Source organism: Oncorhynchus kisutch, linkage group LG10 (genome assembly GCF_002021735.2).
Source record: "Oncorhynchus kisutch isolate 150728-3 linkage group LG10, Okis_V2, whole genome shotgun sequence".
NCBI classification, from domain to species: domain Eukaryota; kingdom Metazoa; phylum Chordata; class Actinopteri; order Salmoniformes; family Salmonidae; genus Oncorhynchus; species Oncorhynchus kisutch.
The window spans coordinates 57,263,501-57,276,483 of record NC_034183.2 but is presented as its reverse complement, the minus strand read 5'-3'; the positions used below and the strand labels follow the sequence as shown (position 1 = coordinate 57,276,483).

General features: G+C 45.2%; 2 protein-coding genes across 8 annotated transcripts in view; one reads left to right on the top strand and one right to left on the bottom strand.

Annotated features, from left to right (window-relative positions):
- Positions 1–12,983, top strand: part of LOC109897307 (dedicator of cytokinesis protein 7) — a 36,616-nt gene that overhangs the window by 10,781 nt on the left and 12,852 nt on the right. For 2 of the 7 annotated variants that reach the window (XM_031834136.1, XM_031834135.1), the window contains exons 9-22: positions 625–705; positions 1,012–1,168; positions 3,214–3,344; positions 4,319–4,412; positions 4,578–4,740; positions 8,342–8,459; positions 9,497–9,567; positions 9,750–9,888; positions 10,101–10,202; positions 10,309–10,395; positions 10,537–10,768; positions 11,025–11,189; positions 11,413–11,588; positions 12,727–12,828. In XM_031834136.1, the coding sequence (XP_031689996.1) occupies positions 625–705; positions 1,012–1,168; positions 3,214–3,344; positions 4,319–4,412; positions 4,578–4,740; positions 8,342–8,459; positions 9,497–9,567; positions 9,750–9,888; positions 10,101–10,202; positions 10,309–10,395; positions 10,537–10,768; positions 11,025–11,189; positions 11,413–11,588; positions 12,727–12,828 (1,818 nt within the window). Of the gene's footprint in view, positions 1–624; positions 712–1,011; positions 1,169–3,213; positions 3,345–4,318; positions 4,413–4,577; positions 4,741–8,341; positions 8,460–9,496; positions 9,568–9,749; positions 9,889–10,100; positions 10,203–10,308; positions 10,396–10,536; positions 10,769–11,024; positions 11,190–11,412; positions 11,589–11,729; positions 12,397–12,726; positions 12,829–12,983 lie in introns of those variants that run through there. The other 5 variants (XM_031834130.1, XM_031834129.1, XM_031834134.1 and 2 more) reach the window with 4 other exon arrangements.
- On the bottom strand, positions 4,882–6,880 carry LOC109898507 (uncharacterized). The gene is made up of 4 exons (XM_020493494.2): positions 6,342–6,880; positions 5,550–5,699; positions 5,330–5,440; positions 4,882–5,219 (listed from the first exon to the last, which is right to left on the bottom strand). Exons 1-4 carry the CDS (start codon positions 6,645–6,647, stop codon positions 5,178–5,180), a joined length of 609 nt encoding a protein of 202 aa, XP_020349083.1. The 5' UTR covers positions 6,648–6,880; the 3' UTR covers positions 4,882–5,177.

Sequence of the window (12,983 nt, the reverse complement as noted above, 5' to 3'; positions counted from 1 at the left end):
CCACAACCTGCATTCAGAATGACTGCCATGGTCAGGAGGACCCAGATGTGAGACGACCTAAACCATCTAAACTGGAACAATCATTTCAGTAACGGGTGCAATAAATCTAACAGATTAGATTAGTGTAGCATAAGACTAATTAATCAATCAATTGACACAAACAATTCCAAAAATCTACCCGCATTAGAACACTGGGTATTAACACCAACACGGGCTCTTATGTGACACAGAAAAATCAATACAAGGTAACACTGGCCAATTTGCTGTGTAAACTGTATTTGAGCAGACCATCGCAGACAAATCAGTGGAATATCTTTCAGCCACCAGAATGATTCATGCCAAGTGGCTTTGCAATACCTTATCATGGCTGCGTTGTATCACTTATTTACTTTAGATAATGTTCTGCTTTGCCACAGGTGACAGTGAAGTGCAACGACCTATTTGTCTTTTAACTAGTGAATGTGACATGAGTTATTCTGAAGATGCATCCAATATTTGCAGTTCATATATTGCTTTAGAAATGTGTGTGCTTGCACCATGTGTGCACCATTTGCAAATAATGGTCAGGTCAGCAATGTTCACCGTTACACACGTGTGTTGTGTGTGTGTGTGTGTGTGTTTCAGCTGGAGAAAGTCCTTCAGCAGGGAGACATAGGGGAATCATGTGAACCCTACATGGTCATGAAAGAGTCGGACTCATCAAAGGTAACAGTAAGTTCATAGTATCTATCTTCTATTGGTCTTTTCTTTGCATGTGTACATGCGTGCATGGGGTCATGCACATGGGACTCTGTCCAGCTGGGTAGCCATCAGCATTTCTCAATTCTGTCTAGTCAGACAACTGCAATATTTGCAATTCCCTATTCTGAAGCTCAATGTCCAACAAACGCTGAAACATTATATAAATATTACAGTATCACATAGCAAAGGCCTTTTCTCAAGGCCCTTGATAGAGCAAGCTCCCATCCAGTCTTACAGTCCCCACCAGTCAGTCAGTCTCTCTCTGTTTAGCACAAGGAGAAGCTGGAGAAGCTGCGTCAGCAGGCGGAGACATCGTGTAGCAGGCTGGGGAGGTACAGGATGCCCTTCGCCTGGACGGCCATCCACCTGGTCAACATCGTCAGCAGTGTGGGGGGGCTGGAGCGCTCCGACCCCGACTCTGACTCTGGTAGTTATGACCTCTGACCTCTACCAAACGCCCCCTGGTTTAATCACAGTTAGGATGTCAAGCACATACACAGATCAGTCCCTCCAGGATTTTGCGACATTCTTTTGTGATTTCTGCGGGGGGGGGGGGGGAATGCTTGATTTTGTGGCAGCTTTTCTGAAATTCTGTGATACATTTTGAGGCGTTTTCTTTTCACGTTCATTTCATATAAAGCAATAAGTCATATGTGCTCAGTTTTAGGACGATTTTAAGTAGAATACATAAGACAAACAATTAAACATCTAAAGTGCTCAATTCTGTTGATTTTTCCTGAACAAACAGCTCTGTCATAATCCACTCACACACACCTCTCCTCTCCATCAGGCTTGGGGCTCGCTATCAATACCAGACGCACCTCCCATTCCTACTCATTCTCTCCCTCTTGCTTAACAAAAAAAAAAAGATTCAAAGCTGATCGATCACTTTCAATTTGAGGATCGATATTTCTTGCTATTAACTTGTCTTTTTTTCTCCTAAATGGTCGTAAGGGAGATAAAGAACAGAACACGTAAAAATAAGAGTTGTGGTTGATTATTATTCCTTTTTTTTTATCCAGAAAGATGGTGCTTTCGTAAATCCCTATTAAGTTTTGCAGAGAATTTAAATTCAGTGCTTTCGGCAGCGCTCTCTATAGACAGACTGGGGAGAGCAGAGTGCCGACCACCCTACTAAAGCCAAGGTTAGACTGGGGAGAGCGGAGTGCCCACCACCCTACTAAAGCCAAGGTTAGACTGGGGAGAGCAGAGTGCCGACCACCCTACTAAAGCCAAGGTTAGACTGGGGAGAGCAGAGTGCCGACCACCCTACTAAAGCCAAGGTTAGACTGGGGAGAGCAGAGTGCCCACCACCCTACTAAAGCCAAGGTTAGACTGGGGAGAGCAGAGTGCCGACCACCCTACTAAAGCCAAGGTTAAACTGGGGAGAGCAGAGTGCCGACCACCCTACTAAAGCCAAGGTTAGACTGGGGAGAGCAGAGTGCCGACCACCCTACTAAAGCCAAGGTTAGACTGGGGAGAGCAGAGTGCCCACCACCCTACTAAAGCCAAGGTTAGACTGGGGAGAGCAGAGTGCCCACCACCCTACTAAAGCCAAGGTTAGACTGGGGAGAGCAGAGTGCCCACCACCCTACTAAAGCCAAGGTTAGACTGGGGAGAGCAGAGTGCCCACCACCCTACTAAAGCCAAGGTTAGACTGGGGAGAGCAGAGTGCCCACCACCCTACTAAAGCCAAGGTTAGACTGGGGAGAGCAGAGTGCCCACCACCCTACTAAAGCCAAGGTTAGACTGGGGAGAGCAGAGTGCCCACCACCCTACTAAAGCCAAGGTTAGCGGAGTAAAACGCCACTCACCTTGATTCTTTCAGCGCTTGCCACAGTCTTCCCTGCTACCACTTCTGTCATGGTGGTCTGCCGCTACTGTGGGAACTGTTCTGACATTCTCATATGCTTTGCTGATTCCAAGTGACTGTTGATTTGTCGACTTTCTCTAGTTTCCAGAAAGGTTTGGGAATTGTTTCGCACTGGTCGTTAGCTGTTATTTTAGTTGGCAAATGAGATTGTTTTCTGTTCATTGTACTGCCTGTCAGCCATCAACAATCACCCATCATCTTTGCACGTGAATACGCTGACAGGAAACTTTGTTGACGTGTGGTTGGATTGGGCCATTTTCCACGGTAACAGTGCAGTAATTGGTTAAAAATGAAGAAACCTCTTTTGATTGGACCCTTTTTATGCGCTAACAGTGCGGGAATTAGTCAAAATTGCGAGCTCTTGCATAATATGCGCTGATTGGTTGATTTTGCATCGAATTATGCGATCATAGAATCTTGGAGGGACTGACAGGTTCTCTCTTAATATACACTTGGAAATACATGTTGGAATTCCTTACATCAGTCACACTCAGACACTTCTTGTTGAATAGTGGATATAACAAAAGTGTCACAATTTCATAATGAGTATGTAATAATTGTTATTTAATCTCTAAACGGATGACTTGTCTTTTTGTCAGAGCGGAAAGGCCATGGAACATGGAACGAGAGAAAGAAGAAAGGGTTTGAGCGGATGAGTGTAGGAGAGGACATGTGTAACTTTGCCACCTTCCGTCCAGCCACTCTCACAGTCACCAACTTCTTCAAACAGGTCAGTCAGAATGTTGTGTGTGTGTGTGTGTGCTACCCAGGTGTACAGTGCCTCTGATAAGTATTCATCCCACCAGGATTTTTTTAAACATTTTGTTGTGTTACAAATTGGGATTGAAATGTTATGAATGTTGACAAGTAAATGAAATGACTTGGTTATCGAAGTATTCACCCCCTTTGTTATGGCAAGCCTAAATCATTTCAGGAGTAAACATGTGCTTAACAGATCATATAATAAGTGGTATGGACTCACTCTGTGTGCAATAATAGAGGTTAACATGATTTTTGATTGACAACCTCATCTCTGTACCCCACACATACTATTATCTGTAAGGTCCCTTAGTCACGTAGTGAATTTCAAGCACAGATTCAACCACAAAGAGGAATATTCAGTTGTTAATTACACTTTGGATGGTGTATCAAAACACTCATTCACGACAAAGATACAGGCATCCTTCCTAACTGAGTTGCTGGAGAGGAAGGAAACCACTCAGGGTTTTCACCATGAAGGCCAATTGGGATTTTAAAACCGAGTTTAATGGCTTGCTTGCCAAAATCTTGTACTATCCCTTTAAATCTCCTAGAAAATGTAATGCAAGACTTGAAAAAAGTGCTGTCTAGCAATTAGCTTGAAGAAATTGGAAAAGAATAATGGGCAAATATTTCACAACCAAGATGTGCAAAGCTCTTAGACTTACTCAAAAAGACGCACAGCTCTAATTGCTGCCAAAAGTGTTTCTGACATGTGTTGACTCAGGGTGAATACTGATTTAATCAAGAAATGTTTTTCATGATTTATATTTGTATACGATTTTATCTTCTACTTTGACATTGCAGAGTATTTTCTCTATTTTAATCCCACTTTATAACAATAAAATTTGAAGAAATCCATTGGATATGAATACTTGTTATAGTCACTGTAACCTGTCTCAGATGTGTCTGTGTGCCGATATACTATGATCTCTGTATCTGTAGGAGGGGGACAGGCTGAGTGATGAAGACCTCTACAAGTTTCTGGCAGACATGCGCAGACCATCCTCTGTCCTACGCAGACTGAGACCTGTCACAGGTACCTAGGAGGGGGATAGGCTAATTGATGAAATCCTCTACAAGTTTTTGGATGACATGCACGGCACACACACACAAATGTTTATATGTAATTACCTGCACAAAATTCCTATAGGAATAGAGAATATATTTGTTTTTTCTCTCTTCCTGCTCCTTCTGTCCCTAGCCCAGTTGAAGATAGACATCTCACCAGCCCCAGACTCTCCTCACTACTGCCTGTCTCCTGAGCTGCTCCATGTCAAGCCCTACCCTGACCTGAGGGTGCGCCCCACCAAGGAGGTGCTGGAGTTCCCTGCCCGCTATGTCTACACCCCTCACACCACCTACAGGTCAGTCTACACACCTCACACAACCTACAGGTCAGTCTACACACCTCACACAACCTACAGGTCAGTAGACTCTCATACACTGTCATAGATCATACATAGATTTTACATGTCATGTGCTGCATAAACACCACAGATCAGAAATTATATTTGCAGATTTTTATTTGCACACAAAATATACAATATGACAGCAGTAAGAATGAATTAGAATGAAAATAAAGAACATGTACATGTAAAAATGGCTTGTGTTGAACACAATTAATTGTATTTGGAAATATAATACAGTGGTATAAATATAATGTTATTGTAATTCAGTTTATTGGGTGGGAATGTTTGTTCTGTGTGAATTATGGTTGAACGAGTAGACTGTATTTATGCACCAGGGTAAAGTCATGGAGTGTATTAGCTACAGTAGCGGGTGTTAAGATTCAGTGGAACCATCAGGCGATGTGACTAAGGACTGGCTGTCTCCTGGCTTCACTCTGAAATAAAAAGCAAAGCAAACTTCGTCAAACACGGCGTCCATCACTACATCAATCATGGGCAGATTCTATTTAGCATTTTTCAAACTATGTTCAGCTATTATACACACCAGTTTCTGTAGCTTGGTCAACTGTTGGTTCTGACTCTCAATGCTCTGTTTTTGGAACTGTGTCCATGTTAGCAGGCCCTCCAGAACACTGGCGTGTTTTAACGCTCTATCCTGAAAACACACACGCACATCTGAATTTATGAATGGAATAGAACAGATTGAGTGTGTTGGCAATGGATTGTTTGGCGTAATCTGTGTGTGATTGAGAAGTGTACTTTACCTTTAATTCCTGTATGCTGTTGGGGGGGTAGTTCTGAAGGTATGTCTCCAGGTTGATCACCTTGGTCCTAAGATCCCCCTCCTCCTGCTCCACCCGGGCCACCTTGCCCTCGGCCTCCTCAGCCTCTGACTGCAGCCCAGCCATCTGGCCCTTGGAAAAGAGCATCTGGCTTTAAATCCTCTCCCTCCCACTGATCTCAGACCAGCTGCTCAAACTGCCTTGGCCTCAACATACACTGGCTGGCCAATGCCATTCTCTGTTCTCAGAACATTAGGATCTATATTGAGTAAACAAAACGAACATGTACATGGCTCTGTGTTTATGTTGAATAGCTAGCCAGATAATCGAGTGCTCAGGTTCATGGCAGTTATTGGCCCATTCAGCCAAATAGCCAATGGTGTCTGTTCAGCTGTTCTCTCTCCCTGTTGGAGCCCAGATGAATAGAGCTTATCTGACTGACTAGGATTTCAGATTGTTGGAAAAGTAGGGTTATCTCTGTCTGCCCTGTCGCTCTGGAGTGAAATCCACAAATTGATCATCATTTTAAGTGCTTAACCCTCTACCAATTGATGACAATGTCAGAGTTAGTTTGAGGTGTCTGACTGGGTGTGTTTTCTCCAGTAAATAGATACATCTAAAGTACACCTGACAGAGTAGCTAAGGTACAAGATTGAAATTCTACTGAATAAAAAGCCTCTGCCCACTTAGAGCTATGCACATTTCAGTAATTTAATTGCCATGTCTCCGTTCACAGTAGACCTTCGTCAGAGCAGGACGAGTACGTTTCCTCACCTGTATCTGTCCTAGCACCTGTCTCATCTCTCTGTCCTTCTCTGTGGCCTGGCCTGCCTCCTGGCCCAGCCTCTCCAGCCTCTCCTCATGTCTCCTCAGTGACCTCTCGATCCGCGCGAACTTGGCATCGGTGCTCTCGTAGACGTGGTGCAGGGTCTCGCTGAACTGCAGCACGCCGTACATCAGCACATTCATGTCATCAATGGGGGCAGCCTGGTTGTTCTTCTGGGCCTTCCGGACGGGGCCGGCTTGGATCCCTGTTAAACACATGGCCATACACAGCAGGCAGAGTAGTGTGGCCCTCATCCTGACCTGAGGACAGAGGCTATATAGAGAGATTATTTCTTTGTCTCTTCAGAGAGATTATCGACTCGAAATCTTGTGAGAATCGCCCAGTGCCCCTTCCTATGCCTGTTTGTCTTAAAGCTTTGTCAAGGGTGTTGTTGATCCTCAGTTGTCGTTAGAAAGGTATTTTTTTCTCAGCTGTATGTCTAAGTGCCTCAGGTCTGTAGTATCTTTTTCATCTCACATCGGATATCAGTAATGATACGACTCTTTTATTTTGGGTGTTCAAAATGACTGTGAAACATTAGCTCAGTCGTGGTCCAATCAGAGATCAGCTCTGTGGCCTTAGTCAGGCTGACCTTGGCATTCATCCCAACCTCTGGAGTAACTCTGTCAGGCCTCCAGGTGTCAAATACACATGACCTACATTAACATCAACTGAGTCTCTGTTTGTTTTGGTAGATATGGACCAGGGCCTGGTTGCATAAAACATCTGAAGTTTAACTTTAAGTCAGATGCACAAAACATTTTAAGGTGAATTTCTCTCTTAAATGAAGTGAAAAGATTAATGGTGCCCACGAGGTCCCTTAAGTGCTTCGTTCTGTATGGATCTCAATGTCAACAGAATTTGTGACGGTGAATGTTTTCCTCTGCCTTGGTTGCAAAAGGAAACATCAACCAGCTAGCTAGTTACTTAGCTAAACAATGGAAGGTGCACAATCAATGGCTACAAAGCCAGCTGGCTAGTTAGCTACCTACTCTGTAAGTTAGCTTGACGTTTTAGAAATGAATAGAAACAAGTTGAGAAGAAGGTAACTAAAATCAACTTGGTTTGTTATCTTCTGAATCAATTTGTTTCTCCGGTCTTGAATGTATAAGTTTTATTTTGCAATCTCCCCAAAATAAATGCTCTTTGACAAGACCTTCAGTCAGTAATCGGGTCATCTCCATGGTAACCAGATCATATTTCTGCCATACATGCCTTCAAACTAACCTTAAGTACCCTTAAGTATGCCCTTACCTATGGGAAATGTTTGAGGGGCTCTGAAACACCGTTCAGCAATTATCTTAGGTAAGGGAACATTATTCCTTAAGAGAAACACTTAAGATGTTTTATGCAACCGGGCACAGTATTATATTGGGCTGACCCATCAGACCACGACAATATGTCACACTGCTCTGTGTTATTTGTGAGTGTGTGGATACTAGATAAATGAACAATGTTCTTGCTAAGTAAATTACATTTTGGATTGGAATTTACTGGTATGCTCTAAAGTTCTTTCACATATTTGACTTGGACAGGAGTTGAAGGTCACTCACACCCTGCTCGGTCACACATGCTTCCTCGAAACACCTCGGTTTTTCTCTCCCAATCCTTCTCACTTTATAGGCCTAATTGTTAAGATTTCTTTTTTGATTTGTTATAAATCTGCAGTAAATCAGCAATGACCTAATACCACCCTCTAATTTAGGCTAGATATTCTGTTTTTGTCGTCACGTGCCAGATAGAATTGATTTGACCATGCATGTTCCCTGTGGTCCATACGTTAGTTAGGAGGGAGGATATGTGGGCAGGCAGCCGCAGCGTGTAGGCTAGCTGAGCTGAAACTAGAGTGTAATGACCCCTCTATGCCTTCCGGGTTGTATTATCGAAATCAAATTCACTGACATTTCTTTCTTCTCCCTCGTCTTGTCCTCCTCCTCTCCACTTCCAGGAACCTGCTCTATATCTACCCCCAGAGCCTGAACTTCAGCAGTCGGCAGGGCTCAGTCAGGAACATTGCTGTCAAGGTGCAGTTCATGGCAGGAGAGGATCCCAGTCTGGCCATGCCGGTGAGTGATTGGTGGACTGGTGAAGCAGGCCAATCACAAAACAGGAAACCTCTACAGATTTATAACACAGTGCTCTCAGAACAATAGTGTCCCCCTCACAAAGAAAAACCTGATGCTGTGAAATATGATGTGCCCCACAAGAGTAGGTCACTCTACAAGAATGTCTAGTGTGTTTAACTGAGTTGGGGGTAGGTAACCCTAGTTCCTGTTTTTTGGAAACAGCCAACCTTTTTGATGGTTATAACAAACTGATGGAGGGTTTTACTGCAGAATTAACTTCCTGTCTAAAAGCTGTGGTGTTGTTCAGTGCAGTGGATTCTTAATCCGATTGCAGCCTTTAGGACACACCCTAATCTAATCTGGGACCCTGGCAACAATGTCCTAATCCATTGAAGGAGCCCCGTGGAGACTTCTAAACAACTATTGGACATATTCCCAGTCCATAAGATGTAAAACAAAACAAATGTCCTATTCAATTAATGATGTTTAGAAACCAGCTAATTATAAATGACTTAATCTGGAAGACTTCCAACTGTAATGCTAAGGAACCTTACATTTCATTTAGTGTGACATGTTATTTACATAGCAGTTCTGAGAAGGATTCTGGTAAATTCCTTTATGGACATACAGAGTTACAAAACATTAGGCCATGACAGACTGACCAGGTGAAAGCTTTGATCCCTTATTGATGTCGATTGTGAAATCCACAGTGTAGATGGAGGGGAGGAGACAGGTTAAATATGGATTTTTAGGTTTATAGACAGCCGAGACATGGATTGTGTGTGTGTGTGTGTGCCATTCAGAGGGTGAATGGGCAAGACAAAATATTTAAGTGCCTTTGAACGGAGTATAGTAGCAGGTGCTAGGCACCTGTTTGAGTGTGTCAAGAACTGCAACGCTGCTGGGTTTTTCACGCTCAACAGTTTCCCTTGTGTATCAAGAATGCTCTGAGGGCAAAGGTGGTGCGGGGGGGGGGGGGGGGGGGGGGGGGTACATGGGCATAGATCCAATAAAACTGTCTCCTCTCATCATAATAGGTGATCTTTGGGAAATCCAGCTGTGCTGAGTTCTTCACAGAGGCTTATTCACCCGTCATCTACCATGACAAGTAAGAGCCCGTTCCCTTCCACACCTTTCCTGTTACACTCATCCTCTCTTTCTCTCTTTCCTCCTCCCCTTCCCTCTCTCACCTATCTCTCTCTCTTCCACACTCATCCTCTCTTTCTGTCTCTCCTCCCCTTCCCTCCTCCTCCCCTTCCCTCTCTCACCTATCACTCTCTCTCCCCTCAGGTCTCCAGAGTTCTATGAGGAGGTGAAGATGAAGATTCCAGCCAACCTGACGGACAACCACCACCTCCTGTTCACCTTCTACCACATCAGCTGTCAGCCCAAACAGAACACGCCCCTGGAGACCCCTGTGGGATACACCGTGAGTACGCTTCACTGGGACCCAGAGGTTTTTCCACTTACCTGACCAGGGAAAACTATGGACCCAAGTTAGGGTGCCTCCCTACCCATTACATACCTCAGTTACATGCTACTAATATTTAGGCCTTTGAAACACTAGAAGTGTCATCAGTGATTGGCTGTGTCTTTTATTTATGAGTGATGTAATAATGGCATTAAATTGTCTGTCCACAGTGGATTCCTCTGATGCAACATGGCCGCCTACGGACCGGTTCCTTCAGTCTGCCCGTCTCTGTGGAGAAACCACCACCCAGCTACTCCGTCCTCACCCCTGACGTAAGTGTGCGAGCACATGCATGCTCAGTTCTCATGAACTCACGAGTTTGTATGCTTAGTCTGTGTGTGGCTGAGTTTTGATGTAGGTAATGTGTGTGTATTGCAGGTGCAGCTTCCAGGCATGAAGTGGGTGGATAATCACAAGCAGGTGTTCAATGTGGAGGTGACAGCTGCCTCCTCAGTTCACACTCAGGTAACTCTCTTTCTCTCGCTCTCTCTCTCTTTCTCTCACTTCTCTCCTCTCTCTCTCTCTCTACCTCACTTTCTCTAACACTCTAGTCAATGGGATTGTAAATTAAATGAATTACCCCCCCCATGTGACTTTGTCTCTTAGGACCCCCACCTGGATAAGTTCTTCACCCTGTGTTATGTCCTGGAGGAGTACTCGTTCCCGTTCCGTCTGAAGGACTGTATCATCAGTGAGGCCAACGTGGAGGGTGAGCTGAAGGCCAGCATGACCGGCCTGCGGGGGGCGCTACTCGACACCTGCGTCCGCTTCCTCCACCAGCTGCTCTCCAAACTCATCCTGCTCATCGTCCACCCGCCCGTCATCGCAGGACAGATCGGTGAGTGACTTGGCTGACTTTACAGAGGGCGGCCATCTTAGATTGACTCATCCCTCATCGCCCTTTCAAGATCCTCATCTCTCCCGCAGAAACACTCCTGGTCAAATATTTCTCCCAGGTCTAGGATACATTTTTCAAATATTTTATGTCTGCACTCGATTTGAGCTTGCCTTGTACAATGTAATAAATGGAACAGTCCCAAAAGTGCAAACCCATGTGTGATCTCTGCCTCTTTTTCCCCATTCCCATCTCTCAGTGAACCTGGGACGTGCAGCGTTCGAGGCCATGTCCCTGCTGGTCAACCAGATCCATAAGAACCTGGAGGGGAACCAGGACCAGCATGGCAGGAACAACCTTCTGGCCTCCTACATCCACTACTGCTTCCACCTGCCCACTGCTGAGCCTGCCATGCCCCCTACTGGTGAGGAATGGAACAGCAGGCACTGAAGATTCACTGTATCTCCACACCAGCTGTAATGATGTAATCCCAATGCTTTCAAGGAAGAGTATTTTAATCTATCCATGTCTCTGATGTGCTTGGGTGTGATTCATTTAACCTTGTGGTTGGAGAATTCTCACTCAACGACTAAAATGAGCATAAGTATGTATTTTGGTATCAGTGCCCCCCTCTTCTCCCTGACCAGGGGGTGCCACCCCGGCCTACGAGCTGCCCATCCAGTACGCCACGTTGTCCAGGGCAACGGCCCGCCCCAGCACCCTGCACCTGGCCCGCTCCAAGAGCATCAGTAACTCCAACCCTGACCTGGCCAGCACCCCCACGTCACCTGACGAGGAGGTGCAGAGGATCATCGGCAGCAAGGTCAGTTCTACCTCCAATACAAATCAAATGGTATTGATTTGAGTTCTCGCATTGGCTCCGGTAATACAGCTATGTTAGACATTGCCTTTTTCCTGTCTAGGCACTGTAAATACAACCTGTTCTTTCCTCTGTCCTGTCTAGGTACTGTAAATACAACCTGTTCTGTCCTCTGTCCTGTCTAGGTACTGTAAATACAACTTGTTCTGTCCTGTCTAGGTACTGTAAATACAGCCTGTCCTGTCTAGGTACTGTAAATAGAACTTGTTCTGTCCTGTCTAGGTACTGTAAATACAGCCTGTCCTGTCTAGGTACTGTAAATACAGCCTGTCCTGTCTAGGTACTGTAAATACAACTTGTCCTGTCTAGGTACTGTAAATACAACTTGTCCTGTCTAGGTACTGTAAATACAACTTGTTCTGTCCTGTCTAGGTACTGTAAATACAACTTGTCCTGTCTAGGTACTGTAAATACAACTTGTTCTGTCCTGTCTAGGTACTGTAAATACAGCCTGTCCTGTCTAGGTACTGTAAATACAACTTGTTCTGTCCTGTCTAGGTACTGTAAATACAGCCTGTCCTGTCTAGGTACTGTAAATGCAACCTGTTCCGTTTCTTCTCTAGTTGGGGAAGTAAAGGCACTATGTGACAAACTCCTGAATATGTTATCTGTGTGCTTATGATAGTGTTGCTGCCTCTTCCAGTCTAAACATAGACACTTTCTCAAATTGGGGTTAAATGGCATTCTGGCTGTTTAAATGTACGAGGAATGTCTGTCCGATGTGTTTCCTGTGAATAAACATACAACCAGACTCCCCTCGTCCTCCTGTAGTGGCCCTCCAGTGTCATATCTTGATATGCATGCCTGTGATTCCTGTCTGTCTGTGCCAATGGTTGGTTGATTCCACCGCTGTTGTCAATTATGCAATCATGTGATGTGCCTATGTCTGTCTGGCCCTCTGTGTTCTATCCCTTGCTACCCCCCCCCCCCCCCCCCGGTCTCTCTCGCTCTCTCTTTCTCATTTGACCCTAGTCTCCACCCCTCCTTCCCACCCTCCCTAACCTTCCTTCGCTCCCTCTCTCCCCCATGGCCTGTGGCTGCCTGTGTGTCGGTGTGGTGGCTGATGTGATATGATGTTCAGGGGATAGACCGCTCCCACTCCTGGGTAAACTCTGCTTATGCCCCCGGGGGCTCCAGAGCTGTGCTACGCCGGAACCCCAACTTCACCTGTGAGCTCAAGCAGGTGCCAACAACCCTCCTTCCCTACCTTCAACTACCTACCTACCCCTCCACCATGGGTGCCGGTTCATTCAGTAACGAGAATTGTTCATAACGTTGCAGAGAGAAATACAATGACTAGAGCGGACATGGTTCCCTATTCTACACGAGCCAATGGCG

Excerpts from the sequence above, each read along its gene's own strand:
- LOC109898507 (XM_020493494.2), bottom strand. The coding sequence starts at position 6,647 with ATGAGGGCCACACTACTCTGCCTGCTGTGTATGGCCATGTGTTTAACA. Across the intron at positions 5,441-5,549 it reads ACAGCATACAGGAATTAAAG|GATAGAGCGTTAAAACACGC; the intron begins GTAAAGTACACT and ends GTGTGTTTTCAG. Across the intron at positions 5,220-5,329 it reads TGACCAAGCTACAGAAACTG|AGTGAAGCCAGGAGACAGCC; the intron begins GTGTGTATAATA and ends TTTTTATTTCAG.